The following is a 25,569-nucleotide window of genomic DNA, read 5'->3' as shown; positions in this document are numbered from 1 at the left end:
GTTATAAAAACAGAACATAAATGTCTACCACTCTGGACAACACAACACCAGCAGTATGGGTCAACATAAACTTTAAAGACACAATAAGTTAAAACTCACATAAACAATAGGGAATCACTTGGCTCCTTTTAAAACCCACCCGTCAGTCAAAAATAAACAAAGAAGAGGAAAAAGAAGTTTGTAGTTCTTAGAAATTAGAATATAAACTCACAGTCCGTCAAGAGTGTAACAGTGAAGAAATCCAAAATTCCCTTCTCTTTAAATATCAAATCAAAAAACTCAATGAAAATGTATATACACAATTATGTACAAGTAGTGAAATAAAAGAAAGATATATTTACATACATCAGTCCCTGATCGATTAAGGCCAAAGTGCTATATGTGTGCAGCGTGTGCACATTACATGTAGGCTGCTTTTGCACTTGAATATTCCTCAGCTTGCAAAATGCAAAAAAACGAAAAAGAAAAGAAAAAAGCTGTTATACACAAACACTCAAGGCCCCAGCACTCACTGGCGTAGCGGAAACCCCTGTGTTGCAGGGTTGCACTGTGATAGGCTGCTACATGGTGATAGTCAATGCCCCCCAGTAGTAAAATATCGCACTACGACTTTGCTCACTATTTAAATAGTGATTGATTATGTTTAATAATTATCAGTATCTCGGTTCATGTTGGGTTGAAGCAGCTGCTTGACGATGTCTACGTGTTCGATGGAGATGCTAATAATGGCACTGGCGTGCAGAGACTCTCCTCGCACTAGAGAGATGGACAGGCAGGGTTCAGAGCCACTGGACGTAGAGGAAACGAAACCTATTATAAACAGGACTGATATCGATATCGAAAACTGGATTTATACTTAGTTGTGTGTGGTATAGCACACCGAATAGCAGATCTACAAGTATGTCGATACCTTAACTTAACACCAGAGAAGTGAGCAGCGAGCAGATCCAGATCTCTACAGATCCAGCTACTAGTTATTTTTTGGTTTCTTGTTGTTGCAGGTAGTTGCTGTGGTAGATTCATATAAGACAGATTATGATAAAAAATGGGTGCCATCTTGTACGATGTGGATAGTAGATACGACTGTTCTTCCAAAGCAAATAGCACACAATAGTAAGCTACTGTGAGAACAAATCGTGTGTGCAAGTTGTGTGAATCACTCATCTGTGTGTGGGTGTACTGTGTGATGGCAAAGAAGTTGATAGTGGTGTGTATTGTGCACAGGGAGCTGCCGAATTGCGCTATGCCAGTGCTTGCACTACTGTCCTTTTGTATTCTAACATAAAACTAAGACGTTTTAGCATCTAGAATAAAACTAGCCAAACTGGCCTTTTATTAAGCAATTTCTCACTTCTGTTTGTTTTTGTATTTTGTTTTAAATATATAAAAGCAAGTGTAGTATATACATAGTAGTAGAGCTCCTCTGAGCCTATCCAAAATCTAAATGACGTGGCATCGCACGACGAGAAAGGCCGACCTACAAGTTCATGATGCGTTGCCTCCGCGATATGTTGTCAGCTTGTAGGTCGGCTATTTGCGGCGTGCAACGATGTATGGGCTTATGCTTCTTCAAAAGCCCTTCTGGGACTTTCTGTAATGCCCGCTTACCCTGAAGGTGGATTTAGGGTAGTCTCTCAGGTGCCCAGTGTCCAGACCAGTGGATTTAGGGTAGTCTCTCAGGTGCCCAGTGTCCAGACCAGTGGATTTAGGGTAGTCTCTCAGGTGCCCAGTGTCCAGACCAGTGTGACGGTCATAGTAGAACCACAGTGTTTCAGAACTCAGAGCATGCCAAAGCCCTCGCTGCCCTCACTGATGGCCAGCTTCAGCATCTTGTGCAGTTCTTCATAGGAGTCGTAGGTAGGGAGGCACAGCTGGTTAAAACTACAAAGAAATAAGAATATAACAGACTGGTTAAAACTACAAAGGAATTGGAAGACAACAGACAATTATCCATTGTGACTTGCAAAGTTCAGATACACTCGCGTTAGTATGACTTCTTCACCGTTTCGCAACATTGCACATGCAAAGTATGTAACTACGAGATATTGGGTGCCATTTGGATCTGAAGAGAAGATGTGATAAAGATAGCCTACATGCAACATGGATGTGTAGACCAATATTGGTCTAGCTTGTTTTTCTTTATTGCATTTCACGACCCTGTGTACAATCTGGTCAGGAACTACAGTTGAAAATGCCGGCACATTTACAGACATTTTTATTAATGAGCCCGCTTTCACAGCCCCTGTCAAATACACTAAAATAAATAAACTCACTTCCAGGGTAGGCTGAAGTAACCTTTACCCTCATAATTTATGCGTTGGACTCCAAGCTGCGAGCTTGTTCATGTGCTATTGTTGAACATTTTTGAAAAATCTTGAAAGTGTTTTAATTTTTTTTTATTTTTAATAGGTGTGTGCAAGGTGCTGTGTGTGGGCTCACCAGGTGTGTGCGGTGGGCAAGGTGCTGTGTGTGGGGGCGGCGATGATTTGGAAGGAGGGGCAGAGGGTGTTGAAGCCCCCCGGGGGGAGCTGGGAAGAGCCTGTGGTGAACTGCAGCAAACGAGCCAGCTCCTCCTGTGTGAAGCTGGACACCACGGCCCAGAACCACTTCATCACCTGCGACAAAAACACACTTTAGTACTCACACACCCATACGAACAGGGATGCACGATTTAAATTGGTCATCATATCAGTAAAAATGATGCTTAAAAATGCAATACTGGAGTTGAAACTGATATCAAACTTAACTATGGTAATGTTTATATTTGAATGTGATGCTGAAAAAGATTTTTGTGATGGTGAAGGCTGCAGATTCTGTGTTTTCTGGAGAAGCTTTAAAAGGGGTCAACAAGTTGGAAAATTGTTAATCAAAAACACTACATTATAGTTGTTTGAACCAATGTGTGCATTGAGGGCCTAATAAATGAGGTAATAAGAATGCACAGGTTTTTTTCTTTTTTTTTTTAAGTCAGCATCTGCACATGGAATCACAGTTAATGTACAACATGTGCAAGTTAAACCCTACATCAATTGCAATATGCGTATTAGTCAGTTTGACCATGCAATTAATCAATAGTGCTTCCATGAATATGAGATCATGGCAGAGGAGACTTTTGTAAAACCCCATTTAAAAAAATAATTCATAGTGGTTTAGCAAAGGATTATATTGAAAAAGAGTACAGAACATGTTCTGATCTAGACATTGGAAGGCAAACCGGAGCTGGAACTTTGATGTAATGCAGTCAAGAAACAAGTATAAACAAGCTTATTTTGTAATTATTGCCAGTTGCCACCATGGTACTGTCCAGTACTTTTAGTTTTTTATGTGTCACATTATGCTTCAATTTCCCCTCAGGGATAAATAAAGTATATCTCATCTCATCTCATCATCTCATGGTCAAATAATCGGTTCAGGAAAATAAAAGAAGACATCACATGTGGTTTTATGATCTCGTTTTTCAATCTGCAAACGATATAATTGTATTTAGATACTAAAGGGTACAGTTGACTGTGTAGACTTATATACAGGCAGAAACGTCTACCACCATAAAATAGTGTGCTGTGCACCTTGAAAAACCAAAACTAAAATAATAGTGCTTGTATTTTCGTGAACTTAATTGAACTGATAATTCAAATAGTGTTTCTGCATAGGTTTGTCAACCAGGAACTTGGTCTTCAATGCAATCAATCAAACTTTCAGCTGTAGTTTGCCTCCAGTGCTTTGAATATGACTATGACTGATCTGAGCGCCTCTTGTTCAATACATTCCTTGATTTTAACCAGGAAATGAAAAGATTTTACCTTCTCTCTGAAGTGCCATGATCCTCCTACAATTACAGCATGAGCTTTGAAGTCCTGTACATTGATGTCTCCAGTGCCACACATCAACAGCTAGAGACAGAGACAGTACAGTAATATCAGTACAGATATCCTCACCATATAGTGAGTAAAATGACTTTCACTGACAATCATCAGACATGAAACCTACCTCCAACTCATTTTCATCAAATATGGCTAGAAGATTTTCCGGCACCAGTTCATTCAAGCCTGCAATTGACCAGGTGGTTAGTTTAGTAAGGTCATTCCAAGACATCTTAACCACCTTAGATCTGGTGTCCCTATTTTGGGTATGTCATTATAGGTGTAAATTGTCAAAACTTGTCAAAAACTGCGTTTGTGAGCTTGTATATAGGCTGTTTTTACTGCGTAACACCATCATGCGACAAATAATAAAATACAAATAGTGCTTAAAGCTGCTATAAGCAATAATGTCAACATTTTAATGACCTTTTATTTTTTGGGTATTCAGACAGCCAGCAATGAGTAAAACACTCCCCAAAAATGTCTTCTGTGACACATATAGGGGCCACAATCTGCATTCAAAGATGTTCTAGAAGCTTTGTCATTGGTCGGAAAAAAACCCGGTCGAAATGACTTAACAATCAGGAAGTAGACAGGCAAATCCACCAATCGACAAAGCTTCTAGGAAAGTCTTTGAATGCAGATTGCGGCCCCTAGATGTGTCACAGAGACTAATTTTTTTTTGGGAGCGCTTTACCCATTGCTGGCTGTCTGAATACAAAAGATAAAAATAAAGGTCATTAAAATGTTGACATATTATTGCTTATAGCACCTTTAAGTTGTTACAATAGCCCACTCTTTTCTTTTTGTCCTCCTGAAATGTTTCAACCCGAAGTGATATTGCCCTGTTTGTCCCTGTTTAAGTGTGGACTTGATGTCATAAGAAAAAGGACTATACAGAGACATTGGAGTTGGAGCCACATGGAGGGGGGATGATGGAGGGAAGAGGGGTGAAAAAAAAAAAATCTTGGGAATTGCTTGTGTGTCATATGTGAAAATGCTATCTGTATTGTACTGCTCTTTCCAAATAAAACAAATATTATTAAAAAAAATAAGTTGTTATAATAAAGGGTAACCACCACACAGTGTTAACAGCTGTACTTGTGGCACCTTACCTTTTAGGAAGTGTTCCACCTCATCTCTCACTTGGCTAGCCAGTCTGTACTGGGCCAGCAGGTTGAGATAATGCATCTTGTTTTCGTTGGTGACGGGGATCTGGGCTCCTCCTGAGATCAACTCCACAACCTACGGTTAAAGATGACTTTGGTTACGACTGACAATGGAAGGCTACATACTGTACCATATCATACCAGAGAAAAAGGCACCATCAGCATTAAGTTATTGAAAAGACTTAGCTACAAAATGAAACAGTCTCAGCCAATACATTTCAGAGTTTAAGTTATTGAAAACACTTTTAGCTACAAAATTAAACTGTCTCAGCCAATACATTTCAGATTTTAAATAAAGCAGAGGGCATGGGGACATAATACCTGAACTAGGTGGATTTAGATCCACTGTAGCCTAAAAAATGAAGCCCTGCATTTCCTTAGCCCATTTTGGGCGGGAACCACATTTGGTGTTTCAAGCATTCTGTTATACTATCTACAAGTTCAACTTGTAGGTCTGATATTCTTTTTTAATCGTTAAAATGTGCCTAAAGTCTTTCAGAAAATTGTCATGTTTTAGAAAACTTTTCTTTTATTTAATTTCGACGCCAGGCCTGAATGGGTTAAACTCAAACCTGAAATCTCATAGATGTGTGGTCTACTTATCATAGATCTATGGTGCATAGATGTGTGGTCTCTTCAACATACAGTAGATGTGTGGCTTGCCAGATAAGCAATATAATTACACTGATTTGTTTGGTTTGTTGGGTCTATTATCTCTGCTCTTGGGAGGGGTGGGGGGTCATTTGTGGGGGATTCCGTCACCTTCTCCAGCTGTCCTGACTTGCTGTACTTCTCCTCAGCAAACACCAGGTCCATTTCACTCACGTCATTGTTTAGGATGAAGCAGACTTTAGTTTTGTAAAACTCCTGGTCGTCCGTCTCAAAGTACTGCGCATGGAAAATGAAATGAAAACATGGGAAAATGACGTTTTCCAAATAAACACGACGTTCCATCTCCTCCGCTGAACAATAAAAAATATGATTTAGGCGGCTTTAGGGCTCATCTTTGAAATATTAGTGTGCTTGGATGCACGGCAAAACATCTTGGCGAGGTCTCCCGTGAAATAAACAATGCCAAGAAACAAATCAGGTTTCTTGGCATTGTGGAGAATATTGCTATACTGATGATACACACCAGCTGACACCACGAGGTAAACAGTGGAAGAAAGACGCCTCATTCCAACCGAGGTCCCATCCGTGGAGGATGCACTGGATTCTGTACCTTGTAGTTCATCCTGAGGCCAATGATCTGGGCCAGAAATGAGCGGGTAAAGCGTGCCCGAACCAGCTGCTTGTAGGACCCACCCAGGGCAGACTCGTAGAGACACTTCCCAACGACACGGCCAGCGAACTCGTACATTTTCAGACGCTGGTGGGGTGGCCGGTCAGCGTTTGGGTGAACCTGGAGAAATGGGATGTGACATTATCTATCCCATTAACCACTTTCAACTTGGCACCGGTATTTTGGGCGTGCCATTATAGGCGTAATTTGTCAAAACATTTCCAATATAGAAAAGATATATAGAAAAAGAAATGACTACAATCTCAATACACCGCATTGTGGCATGTTGTGATGCTCTATTTTTGCTATTTAGCGTTCAACAAATTACATAGGGCAATTGGAGATCGATTAATTCAAGTTATTTTAATGATGTACTGGTTAAGAGGATTAACTTACCAGACCCTGGTTGTTGTCGCTGAAGCGTGTGAACAGCTGGTTGGTGGTGTCAAACAGGGTTTTACAGATGAGTTCGAACCACTCCCTACGAGGACCACCCCAGTCAAGAGCTATGGAGGAATGCCACAGGATTGAACCATTTGGGTGTAGATGTTCAGTTAATACTGTATAATCCACAAAACTTGGCTGTGCTGTGATGTTTACTAACCTTCCTCATCCTGAAACACCACCTCAAAATTCTTACTCCAGTCGGACACAGAGAAGTTCCTGGTAGCCTTCAGGGACTGAACGGAGAATTTTATTTGATTAAAAAAAAGGAAATGGTGAAGGTATAAAAAGTAAGGGACAAGTGAAGACATTTAGGAGGCATGTAATCAATTTGTAGTTTAACAGAAGGAAAAGCTTCATTGTAATGCTGAATTCACACAACAGCAGCATTCCGTGTTCTAAGAAAGCAGCGAGGTTCAATGCACTGTCTATGACGAAGAGCAACTGCCACTTTCACCGCTGCAGCAGGAGGCAGCAAAAAGCAGCGCAGCAAAGTTGAGAAAAGTTCTACATTTTCAGCCCTGCAATGCAGCCAAACAGAGTGTCAACCAACCAGAAGCGTGCTGTGGTCTGAAATAGGTGTGGAGCAGGCGTTCACACACTACACAGACTAAAGCATGGAAAGTACCTAAAGCAGCCTGGAGGAGGGTGTCACTCATACCTAGGCTCAGGCACATCCATTTAGCAGAATTCTGCACTGTGTAAATTCACTTGCTGGTGTGTGAATTCAGTTTAACCAAGCAGTGCTGTTCAAAATGGGAAGAACAGACTCACCGAATCCAGAATGGAGTGGCGTGTGATCTTCAGGCAGGTCTTGGTGCGAGGTCTCTTCGAGTGGATGTGCCTGAGTTCACGCTGGAAAAAGTTGACCTTGTCCTGGAAAGTTTCAGAGCCACCTACGGATGACATTATCAAAACACTGTTACATTCTCCGTTACAGTGAAGCAACCTTTACAGTGACTCAGGGAAGCTGAATTCATTAAGAGTGGCACGAACCAATGTTCTTGTGCAGGAAGCGGATGAAGGTAGCAGCCATGATGTTCCTGTCTTTGCAGCTGAGCTCCACTGGAGGCTGAATTCCATCATCCACCACAAGGGTCAGGTACTTATGAATGGGGTCAGGACCATGGTAAGTGAACTGAGAAGAGAGCAGAGGACTTATCAAGGGTCAGGTACTTATGAATGGGGTCAGGACCATGGTAAGTGAACTGAGAAGAGAGCAGATGACTTATCAAGCGATGACTATTTAAATAGTTTCAGTCTTCTGTAGTACTCACTCTGTGCTCTGCTGCAGTGACGCTCTCATCCAACTAATCCATTTGCTGTTTTAGTTTCTGTTTAGCAAGGATTTTGTTTCTCTAAAAGAGTCTATTACTATTCTCATGTCGAAGCTTCCCTAGCTCCGTTATCAATTCAGACTCTGCATCACCATCACCACCACTAGCCATAACTTGCGACATACAGTATCAGTTAGCCTTTAGATGCTTTGGACCCGATCCTGTCTCTTCAGTCTTTTCTCAATTTCTGAGATTTCTCCATTCTTTTAAAAAAGAAATCATTTGATAGATTGTTTTCGGGCTATTTTGATTATGGGTCGAGTCTAACAGAGCTAGTTGCTCAAGCATCTGCCTCGGCCATGACGTAGCTGGAAGTCCTATTGACATCTTTTAGGAAGTTGTTGCTGTAGTTGTGTTTAGTAGTGGTAGACAGAAAACTGAGTGCAGAGAAGGGGAATGGCACGTTGAAATTACGTACTATGCTTTCCTTTTTTTTTTTTTTTCACGATTTTGTAACCCATTTTTCACCCCTGTGTCAATCATCCTGTGATGTGATCCTGGGCTCTACACACCCTCCGCCTAGGGAGAGCAACGGACTTAACTCATGCTTCCTTCATGCTTGAGTGTCCAAGTTGCTCCTTTACACCTGACAGGGGGAAGTTTCCCTGGTTGGACGTAGCGCGTGGAAGGAGCACGTTATTCCAACCAGTTCCTTTCCCCTCCATCAGGCGCCCCGGCTGGCCAGGGTACTATGCTTTCCGAGTGGGAATTATTTAATTTTTCTTCCCATTATAACTAGAACCACCACTGAAGAGGAGGTGGGGGGGATCTCATGGAAAAGAATGGAGAAGAGCAGATCTACAAACCCAGAAGGCATTGCCGCTTGAACATAACATTTCATTAAGTGGTTCAAAATGTTGTGTTGCACTGGTTCCAGTGTCGTCCTGTAAGCAGCCCTTGCTCCTCCCATGAGCTCCCAGAACTAACAGGTAAGTAGTACTAGGGCCCAAATTAGGTCCTGAGAACTTCATGTGTGAAACTTGTAGTAGACTTGTAGTCAAAAAGAGCCACTATTGATCCACTAATATGCAGGGTTTTACTTCAGAGCTGCTCCACTCACCTTGGTCCCTGGACACACTCGAAAGGTGAAAAGGCGCCATGGAATAATTTTCAGGTAGAACTCCTTCACGGATAGTTGCTGTGTGACAAATATGGATTAGTCAGTACCAGATATGCTTTTAAATAGAACTGAATTCAATGTACAGTAGTTGTGTTTTGAGTGCAAACAGATCTCTGACTTTCCTCAAAAAACATAAAGAGGGACCCTCGGGTGACACAGGGGTAAAATACCTGTCCACCACCGCGGAGTCTAGGGGTTCGAATCCACAGCGGTGCATCCGGCTTGGCCGAGCGTTTATACGAACGCCACTTATATATAAGTGGCCGTGTTCAGGGGAGGGAAGCCGGGCGGGGAGGAAGCACCAGCAACTCCTAAGGGCTGGGGCGGTGCTGTCAGCAGGGGGTGTTGAACAGGAGGAGTAGGGTGGAGGTGCTACATCCTTACTGGCAGGTGAGCCAGTAGGGTACAATTGCAGTGGCAACACAGAAATGTGTGGGGAGGGTTAATTGGCATACTGACTAAATTGGGAGAAAAAAGGGGCAAAGATATTGGCTACTCTAAAATTAGAAAAGAAAAAAAAGAAACGCACAAGGTCACATCTCGCACCTACCTTTGGTGATATGTAGCAATAGACCTTCTTTGGTTTCTTGACCTTCTCAGGCTGTCCCTCCACAGGGGAGTCGTGCTCTTCCTCCTCGTCCGCCATGGAGGGCCTCCTCTGGGGGGCCAGCAGGGCGGAGGCAGGAGGCTGCCAGGAGGAGCTGCTGTAGTTCCCACTGCTGTAGAGGTATGCTTCAAAGTAGATGCTGATGCCTGGAGTGGACACGTTCTTCTCCACACAGTTCTTCTCATTCTCTGTCAACAGTGTTATACAGGATTAAGTGGACATACTTAGTCTGGGTCAAAGTCTTTAACTATTATGTCTTTTCTATTTAATTCAGAAGTCGCCTCAGACCCATTTTTGGCATTTTCAGTATGAGGAGAACATATTGCATTTTATTTTAAAGATTATTAATTCAAGTGTTTGGGTAACTGAATTACAACACTACCAAGGATCGCAACCGATTAAGTCAGACATAGAACAATAGTGGAGTATGCCTTTAACCCATTTTGGGCGGGAACCCCTTTTGGTGTTAGCATCATGACTCATGCTTTAGCTATTGAAAAATAGCAGATCTACAAGCTCATAGCACGCCACCGAGTGGCGAGCTACGAGCTTGTAGGTCTGCTATTTTTGAAAAATGGTCTGCTCACCACTGAGAACGATGACGTCAAACTCTCCATTGCTCAGTGGTTGGTCCTGGTAGGAGATACGGGCCCTGAAACAGCCCCTCTTCCTCAGGGTCAGTTTCAGCAGAACCTGACACTGCGGTTTGTTGGAGGAAACAGCCTTGCTGTAGTACTCCTCCTCGCTGTCATCATCCACTGTGCCCAGCTGGAAGTAACAAGTTTAATTGAGAACATCATGGAAAACGAAAGGGAGCTTGGAACAAATACAAAGAAATAACACTGATTTCCACCAAATTAAAGTTAATCTATACTTCATTGATACCCCCACAGCTTTTTCCCCTGGTTTATTCCCCCATTTTTTATTTTCACTGTATGTAAACTTGTAAAGCACTTTGTGAGATCTCTCTGTGAGAGGTGCTATATAAATAAAATGCATTGCAATTCATCCTCCTCATTTGACCGTTCCTAACTATGTGGAGCAGTGTGGAACCACTGAGCAGTGCTTGGGGACAGGAGTAACCTAATAACCTACTTGTTTTATAACCTTATTACCTACTTATATTATAACCCAATTACCAACTTGTATTATTATAACCCTATTACCCAACTGTAATACCTTGTTTTGTTTTGATTTTTTTGAGCAGAATCTGTCTGCCAAGTGAACATACTGTGTAGTACTTGTATGAGTATGCAGAAACTAAACATATTAAAATTACGTGCCTGACACGCATGTTGTTTTGGTGTGTTGAGGAATTCTTAAATACTGTAAGAAGCCAGCATTCAATCATGCAACTATGTAATCTATGCAGCTATGCTGCTGAATCTGTCAGCAGGGCCATTCAGAATGTGTATACATTGTTCATAGTGGGAATGAAAACACAGGCGCCCCACAGGAAGTGGAGAGCTGAGGGCGGGCCAAACGGGCCTGTTGGGGCCTGCCCCCAGAGGCAAATTCAAGGAAACAGCAGAGGGCGCCGTTTTTCCTTTTGCCAATGGGTTCCCAGATTGGCAACTATGAAACAGAAAATTGACTTCTTGTACAGAAATAGAGGCAGTTTGTTCTACATTACGATTAGAAGACAGCAGATCATTGAAAGAGGATCAATGAACTGTAAGATGCTTGGTAATGTGTTTGTCCTGTTTGATGTTCAGTAATCAGTACCACACACCGAATATCAGTGGCCATTTAAAGTCCCTAATCTACGTTCAGAGCTCGTTGGGTCAGCCTTTTCTTTTGGGTCCCAGCTCATGTAATGACATCCAGCTTGTAATATTTTGAAAATGTATGTTTTGCCTTAATTTGTATTTTAGTTAAAGTTGATGATGCTTTACGAAAAAGAAAAAAAAATCATCCAGGTGCTCAGTGGCGGTTTTAATCTGTCTGTGCGTTTCTATGTGCAGTGTGTTGCTGAAAATGAGCACTCGTGCTCATCTACTACCCTGGATAAAGTAAAAAAAATAAAAAGGTTTTGTTTTATCTTTCATTAAAAACAAATATATATTTAAATTGTTCCTTTATCTATGATGATGCTAATTTGTGTTTTTACGTGTCTTATGTGAATTTTACTACTATTTTCAAGTTTAAATAAAGGTTTGAACTGCAGTACGGTGGTCAAGTGTGGGAAGACAAAGCCCTAGGTTTCTTACAGAGTGTACATGGACGCTGTAGTTGGCCTCGTCTGCCAGAGACATGGAGTTACTGGTGGGGTTTCCATACTCGTCCCTGGGCTCAATCTGCAAGGTGTGCTGCTGCCCATTGGTCAGGACCAGTGTGGAGAAGTGATACGCTATCTTTGTCTTGGATGGAACCACTGTACCTGGGATGGGTAAAGTCAAATACATGACATCAAGTAAGTTTGCATCTTCTATCATGAGCTTTTAATGTTTTAATTACATTTTAAGAATGAAGACAGAATAGTGATAGAAAGTGATGAGAATAGTGATAGGAGTCCCTATTTTGGGTATGCCATTATAGGCAGAACATGACAATGTCAACAGTCAAGCTCACATCATGTCATGTTTGCAACACGTTGAGAGCTTGTACATCGGCTATATTCTCTATTCGTTGTACAATGAAGAACATACTGTAGAGCTTAAGTGGTTAACTGATCAAATTTGTGATACAAATTAATCAAATACATTTTAAAACACAATAACTTTCCTCAAACATTCCTCAAGTATTGGGCAAGCCTAGCAAACAATGCCATTCACAAGTAACCACTAGCAAATGTATAACTAATCAGCAAGGGAACCAGCCAAATAACAACATGAGTAATAAAAATCAATGATTAGAGAGACTGCCCATATTGAGAGATACGGGCTTGGAATGGATAGAAAAATACATTCAACATGCAAATATACCTGGCTGAAATATCTTGTAGTAGGGGCTGTATGCCACGTTGAGTCCGCCCAGTTTGACCGCTACTTCATAGCGTCCAGCCTTGCGTACAGTGAACGCCACTTTGACTATGTTGGACTCTGGGTCTTGAAGAACCTCCTGGGTGACGGGGATATCCAAAGCTAGCTCGATATGGGTGATGTTGACCCTCAGTCCCACTGGCCGATGTGCAGGGAAGGGCTGGCCATTCTTATAGAACAGCTGGAAGGACAGAGGCAGAAAAGTTGGATGTAAAAATTATAATACAGCACACTTTAACATTAATAATATTTGCGAACGCAGTGAGCACTAACTATGAGACCCTGCAGATCATGTCTGTGTGTGTGTCTGTCTGTGTGTCTGTCCCACTGTGACACCACCCGCCCGCCACCAGAGGGCACAGCTGTAGCACACACACACACACACACACACACACACACACACACACACAGTAGAAAACTTAAAAAAATTACTAACTAAAAAGAAAGAAAAAGTACGTAATTTATTCTAATTGTTGTTATTGCAATTTACGAGCTGCGTTCGCTTCCCGCGTTTGCGTGTCTTACTTGTAATAATAATAATACATTTTATTTATAAGGCGCCTTTCAGGGCACTCAAGGTCGCCGTACAGGTTAAAACAGTACAAGAACACAGTTAAAAGCAGAACAAAGCTAGGGCACAGCTTGCAGCAGAAGACACAGAGGTCACACAGTCATTAATATTATTTAGACGTATTGGTCTTCCAATCCCATGACAGTGTTCTCCTGGGGTTGGAGTTATGATAGAGAAGTGATCCTACTTGGACAAAGTGAATACCACAAAAAACTGTACACAACATAATACAGAACAGGCACAAGAATGAGCAACAAATCAAAAACTTCCTCGATACACGTCCCCCAAAGGTCTATAAAATACAATTCACTATTTTCCCACTACACCAAATCTAGTTGCTGAAAACAGCCAATCTACAAGCCCACAGGGCATTGTGACACGTTGTGAGCTTGTAGATGAGCTATTTTTAGTTTGAACTCTTCCCCCAATTATTCAATTGTCACATTACAAAATCTCTACATATATTAGCCAACTGTCCTTATCATGAATGAGATTCCTTGTACTTGTACCTTGTCATAAATGTCCTTTGTCACACGCCAAGTTATTGGAAAAGGCTGTCACCTGTACTCTGAAGCTCATAGTCTGGCCCACTTCCTGTGGGTCCTTCCAATCCCATGACACCTTGCATGAACGTGGGTCGAGGTAGTTGCCCCGGACATAGTCGTAGATGCTGCGGTCACCACGTCTCCCTGGGTCCTCATTCTGAAGGAAGCTGACCACCCGCGCTGCAAGCTCACAGAGGAACTTGATGGTAAAGACAAATGCAATGATGGAAACAGTAATTCCACCTGCCAAAGAGAGAGAGAGAGAGAGAGAACTAGAGTGTCCTTATTTTAGCAATCACTGAATCCAGTTACATACATAAATTCATTGATGAGGGATAGTGCGATAATGTTCAATCAAAGAAAATACATTCTTGAAGTTTGGTGAATTGGACAAATTTGTACCAAAATTCAAATCTGTAAAACCAATTGTGCCTTTTCTCAACAGAGGTAATGCCTGCAGGGAGAGTGATTATTATTCTTGACACACCCTGATCAGACTTATCCCTGTATCCAAACAGCAATCCACAAACTAACTTACCAATCACGTAAAACATCAGGTCCCTTATCAAGAAGCACAGCGCCACAGTACAGCCAAATATTAGAGCTCCCGCTGAAAGACATGTGCGACATGCAAATGAGTCATGAGAATACAGCAGGTTTTACTTCAAACAAACCATTTGTCACTCTTCCTGGTCTGAGGCTGCAGTTCTTTTGCGTTTCCACTTTTGTTCTTATGACATTTCAACTATGATGCAAAACACGCTGCAGCAAACTACTGTATGCTTTTGCTATCTTGACAAAAGGGAACTGTGACAAGGTGTGGCCCAAGGTGCTTCAGTTACTTGTAAATGTTGGTAGGCTGTCTTTCTAACATGGGTGTGTAAGTGACGTGGAATCAGAAAAGAGCTTAAGAAAAGCACACTCATGCTCAACGATTTCAAGCTGGGCTCTTCGTCAGGTCAAACTCCTCTCAATAAAATGTATTGGAGCATGCAAATGTTATATTCTTCTTCTTCTTCTTCCTGAATCCTGATCCAATCTTAATACCCAGCAAGTGATGTTCTGATTCTGAGTGATACCGATTCTATCAGCTTTTTATAGGAATGTGGCAATGCAAGAACTTAACGCTAAAAAGACAAAGAACACGCACGCACATCCCATAACCCGCTAGACTGGGTGCTGTAACATACAGTAACAGTAGAAATTTTTAATCTGCACACCAGTAGTTATGCTCCCATGTTGTGAAAGTTTCACGCTGGGAGGCTCTTCCTCAGACCTTACACTTTTCAAATAATGGCTGATGATATCAGTAGAATCTAATCAAGCTATACATATACAACTATAGCCTGGCCAGCAGCATGGCCTATTCATTATTTCACAAAATACCAACATAAAATAACATGGAAGCATTGAGTTGTAAAAAGTTAATAATAATAATAGTCTCTCTCCCTTTATTTCATTAATTCACTCACTCTTTTTCTCTCACACACACACACACACACACACACACACACACACACACACACACACACTTGTTGGAGAAATCCGATAGAAGTAGGGAGCGGTTCAATGCATAAAGGTGCCGTGCCCGTGGACTTTAGACATGATCACATCGGATCTCAGTCCCGCCCTGCCGACTGTCACTTCACACAAATGTCGATTCAGCTCTGTGACTCTCTCCGCTGCTGGCTCAAAGAGGCGACACAACAATGAGGACCCCCCCCCCATTCTGTGTCTATACCCTTTATGTAGAACAGCGAGGCAGAATGATTCTGCGACGTGGCCTCAGGCCTGGCTTGATCAGTCTATGTAAAAGTGGCTATTTTGTGAGCAGGCAAACTACATTTAGCATTTCCACCAAAAGAAAGACAATACTCTAAGCATGTACAAGAGAGTCAAAGTCAATATTATAAAAGGAAGGGAGGAAGCAATAGTCAACTTATCCATTAGAACCCTGGGGTGGTTTGAAGGAAAATGCTCATTTTTCAGCTCATTGGTGGGAAGCAGATAATAATCATTTGGGATACATACGTAGTATAATTTCCATTTCATTTACTATGCAAATCCCTTGATTATATGAAAATGCAGCCCTGCCAAAATATCTACTAACCAAGTAGGGAAAATGATCACAGACTCACCAATCGTCCACTTCTCATTCAGACGCCTCTCAGCGAGGCTGTGCACCAGCTGGATTTCGTAGTCCTGGTCGCGGCTCCCCCTGGAGGCCTGGAGGACCTTAACACCAGTGGACAACTTGATGTAATCTTCGTAGTAATAGCCCCACGCTGCCAGTGACAGCTGCAGCTGACTGTCAAACTGGGCTAGATCATCCAAATTCACGCAACCCAGGGTCTTCAGTCTGCATTAGATATACCGGGGAGAAAAAGTATAGAACAAGTACTTATCTGAATGACATTGAAATCGACCTATCTAACGTACAGCCCAATAACTGTGAGACAAATGCTCCACATGGCAAGGCAGCTTGCTTTAACTGGGCGGTGGTCTACTGCAGACAATGGACTGTCCCATAGGCATGCATGCATGGCTGCACAAACATTAACACACACAATGCAAACATTAGTTTTTCACTAACTGTGAACACTAAGTAACCTTGATGTTATCAGTTTAAGGCAGAGGCTATGTCAACAGCAAGCAGAAGAATGAGATTGTGTGACCCGTTGCACTAACCTCTATTAAAATGACATACGATTAAGCCTGTGTGCCGCTTGACAGTGATGTTATGTGAGCAGGTCTAAGTAAGCTACTGGCATGATGAATACAATGTCAAGGTTTAATGGTTGTGACTAGTATAAACACAACCATAACCTACTATTCAATTTAGCAAAAGCTGAACATTTAAGCACAACACAGGTGTAGAATAAAGACAATGTTACTGAACAAACACTAATGATTGAATGAATCAATGATTGCTATCATTATATAAAGCTTTAACAAAAGACTTGATTTAACCAAAGACCTCAACGTGTATGAAAATAAGCTTTCACATGAATATTTACTAAGATTATCAAAGTTGCTGCTTTCTGCCTAAAAATACACATATGTGTGTGAAATCTAATTTTAAATAAAACATGATGAAGTAGTCATGAAATGGTGACACTGTCCTTCCAGGATCTTTGAGAATTTACTTAAAATATAGACAACTCTGACCTTTAGAAACTAGTTTCCTTTTCTCAAAATTACTGAATGGGTATTTCTATAAAGGGCTGACTCGTAATGACAGCCTGCCCTCCCTAGAGGGCATCCCCCACATCTGCAATGTTGCAGGGTGTCCACTGTGTAGCAGCCTGTGTATTATGAAAGGAATAGTCTTTACTGCAGTGACCCTCTGAAACACTGCAGCCTAGAGCTCAATGTCAGCAAGCTCATTCAGCTATCAATGGGGATGCTGCCCTCCAGTGGACATTGTAAGCACATACAACATATTCTTGATGAGGCCATAACCAAACCAAATTATGGCAGGATAGCATCATGGTAGTTCCTTGTTAAGCAGCAGGTTTTACATCATAGTTGAAACGTCATAAGAACAAAAATCATACTACCAAAACATTTCTGTAAAGTATGATGTTTGTGATTATGTTGTTTTTTTTGTTAGCACCTTTGTCCATGAGAAACGACATTTCGTTCGGCCGTATACCTGTATGTGGATGAATGACAATAAACTTGAACCTTGATTTTGTTAAAAGAAATATAATAATAATTACAACTGAGAGGAAGAAAATTCACATGACTGAATTACCAGTCTACAAGTTTTCAATCAAAATACAGTATTACTGTCATAAAGACAAAAGCTGTTGAATAAAATGCTTGACTATTTTATCCCTGGAATCCCAATTGAAAATAAAATGGAAAAAAAAGGTAAAACAAAATGTGTCAAGTGGTCTACTTACGTATGGTAGTAGTGCTCCAAGCTCTGGGAGCAGAGCCACTCCTGGAAGGCAAAGTCTCGGAGCAGCTGGATGTGGGCCTCTGCGATTTCCTTCCAGCGTCGCTGTTCCTGCACCACCTCTTCTAGGCGACTCAGAACATTCAGGCTCAGCTCCTCCAATGTCTGTACATCTGGAGGACACACACATACAGCCATCACTCAGGGAGACAGACACATATGCATCTGCATCTAGGGTTGTCACAATCATTACATGACCCCAATTATTTTGTTATAATTGTGTCCATGTTGTCATATTTACGAAGCCTAAAAGTCAAACAGAATTGTTGTAATTTCTATTCATAATGTTCCAATTTCCAATGACAAAATAAACAAATAATGTTAATCTCAATTATTTGTGTGGCAATTAATTGTCAACTTATATGTGTAATTGTAACAGCCCTGGCCCCCCATCTACATCAGGGCTGCCCTGAAAACATACATTTTTATCACACATACATTGCACATATTTAGGTGTAGATATTAGTAAATTCCAGGCAGGCAATATTCAGCGCTAACCACGCATGGCCACTGGCCATACTAATAGGCATGCCACCGGCAGATTCACGTCTGGCCACTGCGAGGCTAATTCAGCACTAGCATATTGGTCTGAAATTGACAGGACAAACCCCAGTACCACAAATGAAGAGGTCTCATCAACTGACCTTCAAATAAATGCCTGTATTCAGAGAGGCGTTGACCTTGGAGCCATTCCTCAATTTGACTGTCTTTGCCTTTCTTCCAACGCACCTCCCAGAAGAGGATCCACGAGACTGAGCAGAATAAGAAGGTCAACAAAAAACGGCGGTCCATCAGACCATCTTCTCAGCCTTCGATCAGACCCCTCCGTGCTCACATGAAATGTTGCCGTTCAGAACGGCTTGGTGAGACTCCCAACGACCCCACCATAGAAGACAGTATTGTCTGGAAGGGAAACAAATGCAAAGTACAAGGAGAACAATTTTGGTATCCAGCTCAATTCTAGTATATCGTCTGTTATTGTGGGGAACGCTCATAGGGAACGCTTCACGGCGTGAGCTTGTCGATCTGCTATATTCAGCAAAACAAAGGTTTTCCGGACAATACGAATGCTTGGGTTTAAGTGTTTAAAAATGTTTTAGTCATAGATTAACTGAAGGGAATCTAAACATGTGGCAAAGTGAATGAAAAAGATCAGCAATTGGTCCAGGAATCTAAAATGAACTGATCTGGCAAGAAAGCATTAATATTAAAATTTTACTCGGGCAGAAGTGTTGGGTGAAAAGTGAGGTTTTACCTCTAAATACACAAGATTTGAATGTAGGGGATCTTATCGATCCTTTGAAAATGTGTCCTTGCGGGTTCAAGTATCTGGGAGTTAATATCAGAAAAGAGCGGGATAAGGTCATTAAAGAAATTACTTAATTCTTATGGAGAAGACTAAGTCTGACACTTTAAGGTGGTCTGGTTTGCCTTTGTCTCTAATTGGAAGAGTGAATACAGTTAAGATGATAGTGTTACCAAAATATATTTATCTATTTCAATGCATCCCATTCTCTATAACTAAAAGGTTTTTTAAAGATCTTAACAAAGTTATTTCCTCCCTTTTTTGGGTACGAAGAAGAACCTCTCTTTGCTTACTAAAAATCCTATTATCTTGCGCTTTTGAAGCATGGCAGGAATCTCATAAATTATTGGGGATAGATACATCTCTAATGATTGTTTTTACAGTTTTTTGTCTTTTCTTTTTAAGTTTGTCTTGTCTTGTTTAAAAAAATAAAAATAAATCATGATTCTGTAATTCATTGTTGTAAATATCTGCATTATCAATAAATACATATTAAAAAAGTGTTGGGTGAGAGAGGAGAATAACATTACCTGCAAATGAAATATGCATGAATGAACTGCCAAAAAACCTCACAACAGGCCAGACTATGAAAGACAAACAAATAGTGTGTTTCTTTCTTTCTCTCTTGACAGGAAGGTGTGTGTGTGTGTGTGTGTACCCAAAGCTTTCCTCCAAAATAACAATGCCGGGTGATGTTGTTGACAACCATCAAAAGTAGATAGACGCGCGCACGCACACACACGCACACACACACACAAAAAACGTTTTACTTAAAATAGCTTACGACGTTGTTAGCCCAGGCTCTCTAGTTTTGCTGCAACCTGGCTTATAGTACCAACGACAAAACGGAGACATTGGTGTGAAGTGAACTATGAGGCGACAAGATATCGGTGCATCACAGTCTCTGATTATAATCACACTGCAATGGTCGGTAGCCAGTGTTAGCACTGTGCTAACAATTAGCTCCATACATGGCTGTCAACAGTCAATGTCAGCATAATATAACATAGGGGCGATGCACGCCACAGTGGCATAATAATAACTGCATGTGCACGACTGAATATGCAATGTGTATTACTGTGCACAACAGAACGTCGTCCTGTGAATGTCGAGAAATGATTTCCATCAATGTTGTTAAATGTATTGCATCTTACCTTCGTACAAAAGCTTTAGCTTTTTACACCGGAAGTGAGGACATGCATACGTAACGTGTCGCCTGTTGATGACGCCAGCGTCTATATCCGTTGCTATGGCAGTTTTGGGGGCTTTAAAACCAGTGTTTAATTTTCAATTATATTTGTCTGCGGACCCCCATCTGAAAACATTCTGCCAAGGGACCACCATACAAATGTTGTTAAAATGTTTGAAAATATTTCACATTTTCCAAAATGTCTTCAAGATTTATTTTGAAAATAGCCGATCTATAAACTCGTAGAGCCTCCTAGAGCGTGCTTCTCTGCAGATCAGCTATTTTCAAAAGGCCTACGTATGTAACTATGTATGTACATACATGTTGGTAAAGGGCCAAGGGCTTTCTTTTTGGGGGGCTTGTTTTCATCAGAGCCATTGGAAAGCCTGGTGAGGCGAGGTTAGGTTTTCATATACCTGGTTGCTTGTTTCTCTCTCAAGACATGGCAACACTGATTAGTTGTCGCACGGCAGTGACGGCACTACTGTCTACAACCATACAACTACTTGTTTGCTGCTACACACGAGGTTCGGTATACATAGGTTGGAGCCATTTGTTTTGGATTAAAACATGGTAATGTGCTCTCTAAATATGTCATCTATGTACTGTAAATGTCACTGTATGTGTTGGTTAGGTGTTATTCAACGTTGGTGGTTGTTTTGGGACGTTTAACGTTTGGATAGGTCTGTGACTGTGCCCCATACCAGCAGCCTAGCCTAGCATCGCTAGCCGAGCATAGCTGATCTACAACAAGCTCCTGTGAGCTAGGCTATAGTTTCAGTGATCTGTGTGAGTTACATTATATTTAAACAATGGTGGAACAAAGAAGTAGCAATGTAGAAATGCTCCGTTACAGGTATACTCCCTGCATTCAAAACTTTTACTTAAGTGTGTGTGTGTGTGTGTGTGTGTGGGGGGGGGGGGTGTATTGCCATCAAATTATATTTACAGTACCAAACGTAAAAGTACTCATTGTGCAATACTAATTACGATTTTAATACGATTGTGTTAATGTCTTCAAGTTCATTACTTTAAAGGGGCTATGACACGCCCAGAAATATCATAATGACACTGTACATCACGTGGTCTCAGTGAAAACACTATATATAGGACTTTTCTGTTTGGATGTATGGGCTGTCAAGGCCAGAAAGTAGTTTTTTGCCACTCAGTAGTCGTTTCCGCATTACTTCCGGGTATGATGATGAACTCACTACTCAAGTACTGTAAAAGTACCTAAACTGGTACCTGAACTTGGTTTAGTTGACTACAGTACTTACTACTTAGGTCGCATTCACACCAGCATGCTAGCCCCTTTCAGGACCCTCGTTTACCTTGTCTGTATTTGGGACGGCGTTACCCCCTAGGGTCCCTTGAAAGTTAATCCACTCTCCAACAGACCACTGGTCTGGTCACGGACACCTGCTTGAGTGTTGATGAGATGTTTCAAAGATACATAGAGTAGCAGTAGGAGACCGCGGGAACTTGTGCAAAACTGCGTTTTTTTGCCTTTATTTTACAGTAGGTACTAGGTAGACACTAGGAAAGGGGGGGAGAGATGGGGGGAGGACACACAGCAAAGCTATTGGGTAAGGGTTCCATCACACATTTGCACAATGTTGCATCTTGCATGTCACATAAAGAGTTTGTACTCGTAGTACAGACCTGGACCGGGAATCCTGACAGGCGGCTCCGCTGGTCTGGAGTCGGATCATAAAAATGGTATGTGTGTTTGTGTAGAGTCCGCCCATTGGCATCGAGTCTACCGAAGTAGAGGTGTGAATGCGACCTTACTAGTTACTTTTCAATTTGACTGTCTCACTAGATTAGACAAGACTTAACATAATGCCATGAAAGAACGCTATATTGCTTTCTATCCTATGCAAGGTTGTTTTTTTATTTATTACAAAAGGGATTCAAGTTGAAGTTAACTGATGTTTTTGCATTTTTTAATATGTACAATCCAGGCGAAGGCGAAGACAAAGAAGTTTGCTGCAATGAAAAGAATGATAAGTCTTAAAGATGGGAGAATGTGAGTATCGTTGTTATGGCAACTGTTTTATACCATTATTAAACCTTCGATAGTACAATATATTCTCAATGACCATTAACTACAGTAGGCTGGTGGCTATAGTGCTCATGAATTATAGATATAATATAGATATATGCAACGAAAATGTGTGTCCCACAAACTATGAACACCCCTTTATTTTTCTAGAAAAGAGAAGGACCGTGCCAAGGCAAAAGAAAAGAGGAAAAAGGATCCCTCAGAGCTCAAGCAGGTTGAAGTGTACGTACGTTGAGCAGAGCAGAATATGATTCAGGTAATGAAGTGTGGTCAATGGCCTTCACTGATTTTTGTCTACTCTCCATGCAGGCCAAAGTATCCCTCATGTCTCTTCTTCCAGTACAACACTCAGCTTGGTCCACCGTACCACGTTCTGGTTGATACAAATTTCATCAACTTCTCCATCAAGGCCAAACTAGACATTGTGCAGTCTATGATGGATTGCCTGTATGCCAAATGTGAGTACTTGCCAGTTGTTTGGGGAATAGAATGCAGAAGATTAAACACTTCAAATATTTCAACCAGAGCTTTGTAAGTGATACCATTTCCGTCTACTCTGTATGTGTCTGTCAGGAGGCTTGTGGAGTGTGGATAGTTTGTAAAATTGCCTACAAATTACAGCATTTGTAGGGATCCCAAGATAATGGAAACTACTGCCTTTATCTTCCTAGAAAGTTGATGCCAACCACTGATGATGTTATTGGTATATGCAAAGTTTTACTCTCCACAATCCACCTCTGAAACACAGAGTATGTATAGAGGAATACTAAGCTAAACATAGGTTTTTGCCTTCAACATGCCCAAAATAGGGTTGAAAGTGATTAACTTAATGATTTGATACAATATGGCATTATTTCCCATCAAGGTATTCCATGCATCACAGACTGTGTTATGGCTGAGATTGAAAAGCTGGGAATGAAGTACAGAGTTGCACTCAGGTATATGTTGAGTTAACCTAATGTGTGGACTTTTCATAACATTTTTAGGATTGTACCTAGATGATGGGGCCATGCTATCAATTTATTTGTCATTACAGGATTGCCAAGGATCCTCGGTTTGAGCGCCTGCCATGCACACACAAAGGAACATATGCCGATGACTGTTTAGTCCAAAGAGTGACACAGGTAATATATTTTACTTGAATGGAGTAACGGTACAAAATGAAAAGGTTCTCCACACTTTGATCCATGCAAGTGTATTTTGTTAAAAAGGCAAAGCTTGGAGTGCCTGGTGGTGCAGCCAGTTACCAACCACAGTATGCTTCTTGTGAGTCGTGAGGAGTCGAGACGCAAATCTCTTTGAGTCTGTCTGGCTCCCATGTCTTGCATGTTCTCGCTCCTTTCTGTGCCCTTGCTTTCTTGTCTATCTACACACATGTTTATCTACACACTCCGTAAGGAAAAGAAAAACAAACCAAAAAGTGTCTTTGTCTTGTGTCATTCAGTGTGACAGGGTGCATGGCAATATATACTGTTCTGGCAGTGAGAGAAATCTTGGGCCATGTGACTGGTGGCGCGATTATTGTCAATGCGAGACCATTGCATAACAGCTACCAACATGTTAAAAATAGTATGTTATTACTCATGTTAACAGAAACTTCTACTTTTTACTAGAAAAATGACTGGAAAATGTACAGATTTCATGGCTTCAAGCGTGGGGAATCAGTTACCATCTGCTAGTCCACCATAATGTGCAGATCGTTTTGTGTACAATGGCTGGAGATGCATGCTACCAGTTCCTTTAGTCCATTTAGGCCTCACCTCAACATTAAAAAAAAATCTTCTAAATCCTCTATTTTCACGATTAAAAAAAAATAGCAGACCTACAAGCTCGTAGAGTGGCGCGCTATGAGCTTGTAGATCTGCTATTTTTCAATAGCTAAATTATAACATAATGTTTAAAACACCAAAAGGGGTTCCCGCCCAAAATGGATTAGGAGAAATATCAATTGTCGGCTCATATTATGCTCTGATTACATGTGATGTTGTCCCTTTCAATGCATTGATGGCATCCGAATCCACTAGTACATTGTCACTGAAGCATGAACATTAATAGTTTAAAAACTCTTCCACAGCACAAGTGTTACATCCTGGCCACTGTGGATCGAGACCTAAAAAGAAGAGTCAGGAAGATTCCTGGAGTCCCCATCATGTACATCTCCAACCACAGGTACATACAATCATGGCAGTTTTCACTACTGAACGTAATCTATAAATGCAACTGTCTCTGCATGTCTGCACGTCTGTAATCCACGCAACTCGAGAACCGTTCGCCACACCGACTTCAAATTCGACACACACGTTCCACACCACCACAGGGAGTGCAGTGCCCGGTGTCGAGTTGGTCGGACCCACGGTTGTCCAGAACCAGAACCGCCACAAAAGGCCTCTGCCCGGGCTCTGGACAGGGCCCCTGCCCAGGGTCCATATATGGAGCTGGCCTGTTTTGACATCACAACAAGCCATATTTGGTCATGCCTGAATAAAGGGACACAGAAAGACAGATTCAGAAATCTCCATATTGGCATAAAAGGGATACAGAGTAGATAGATGGGTGGAACGGGTATTGCATATAGCCGGGTGGGGCATGGATCTCCAACTTCCATCGTTACCGACTCTGTGCTCTACAGCCGGGCACCGGTCTAGTAAAGATTATTAACCACTAGACCCCTATATTATAGTACTTTTTGAAAACCTTTTTTTCCCTGTTTTTGTTTGGTGTATATATATATATATATATATATAATGACCGAAAATGGAAACACTGTGTTAAAAGTGTTTAGGTATTTTTTATATGTTAGATTTATACAAAATGGCTCTGTATTTAACTTTTCTGAATATATTCATGTTTACCACTGATTGTTTTGTTTTTCTGTTACAGATATAATATTGAAAGGATGCCTGATGACTACGGTGCTCCAAGATTGTAACATTCATTGAAGTTGACTTTTCTTTTGTCTTTTTCATTTTTTGTATTATAAAATATCCTTACATTTTACCAGCTGCTTTTGAGAGGTGTATGGCGGATGTAATACAATTGCAAATTGCTTAATACATTCCCCACTTTGAAAACTGAATAAAATATTGCCATGCAGGTTGTCTTGGTAAATTGTTCCATATACCATCAGCC

At 41.3% G+C, this 25,569-nt stretch overlaps 2 protein-coding genes across 2 annotated transcripts; one reads left to right on the top strand and one right to left on the bottom strand.

Moving 5' to 3' along the window:
* Positions 1-680: 680 nt before the first annotated feature.
* Positions 681-20,381, bottom strand: arel1 (apoptosis resistant E3 ubiquitin protein ligase 1). Its single transcript, XM_083792521.1, has 23 exons — positions 20,341-20,381; positions 18,525-18,783; positions 17,825-17,993; positions 16,055-16,275; positions 14,455-14,526; positions 13,933-14,159; positions 12,744-12,981; positions 12,030-12,199; positions 10,407-10,587; positions 9,763-10,007; positions 9,153-9,230; positions 7,752-7,893; positions 7,530-7,651; positions 6,916-6,991; positions 6,708-6,817; positions 6,252-6,431; positions 5,792-5,917; positions 4,976-5,105; positions 3,988-4,046; positions 3,801-3,890; positions 2,440-2,615; positions 1,609-1,881; positions 681-788 (listed from the first exon to the last, which is right to left on the bottom strand). Exons 2-22 carry the CDS (start codon positions 18,670-18,672, stop codon positions 1,779-1,781), a joined length of 3,063 nt encoding a protein of 1,020 aa, XP_083648647.1. The 5' UTR covers positions 18,673-18,783; positions 20,341-20,381; the 3' UTR covers positions 681-788; positions 1,609-1,778.
* A 461-nt stretch (positions 20,382-20,842) lies between these two features.
* fcf1 (FCF1 rRNA-processing protein) lies at positions 20,843-25,533 on the top strand. Its single transcript, XM_083791238.1, has 8 exons — positions 20,843-20,948; positions 22,340-22,404; positions 22,591-22,662; positions 22,750-22,898; positions 23,306-23,378; positions 23,477-23,564; positions 24,515-24,609; positions 25,321-25,533. The coding sequence occupies exons 1-8, from the start codon at positions 20,946-20,948 to the stop codon at positions 25,367-25,369; spliced, it is 594 nt and encodes a 197-aa protein (XP_083647364.1). The 5' UTR covers positions 20,843-20,945; the 3' UTR covers positions 25,370-25,533.
* The last annotated feature ends 36 nt before the right edge of the window (positions 25,534-25,569 follow it).

Source organism: Protomyctophum parallelum, assembly GCF_964188405.1.
Source record: "Protomyctophum parallelum genome assembly, chromosome: 20".
NCBI classification, from domain to species: domain Eukaryota; kingdom Metazoa; phylum Chordata; class Actinopteri; order Myctophiformes; family Myctophidae; genus Protomyctophum; species Protomyctophum parallelum.
This window is presented reverse-complemented; position numbering and strand designations above follow the sequence as displayed.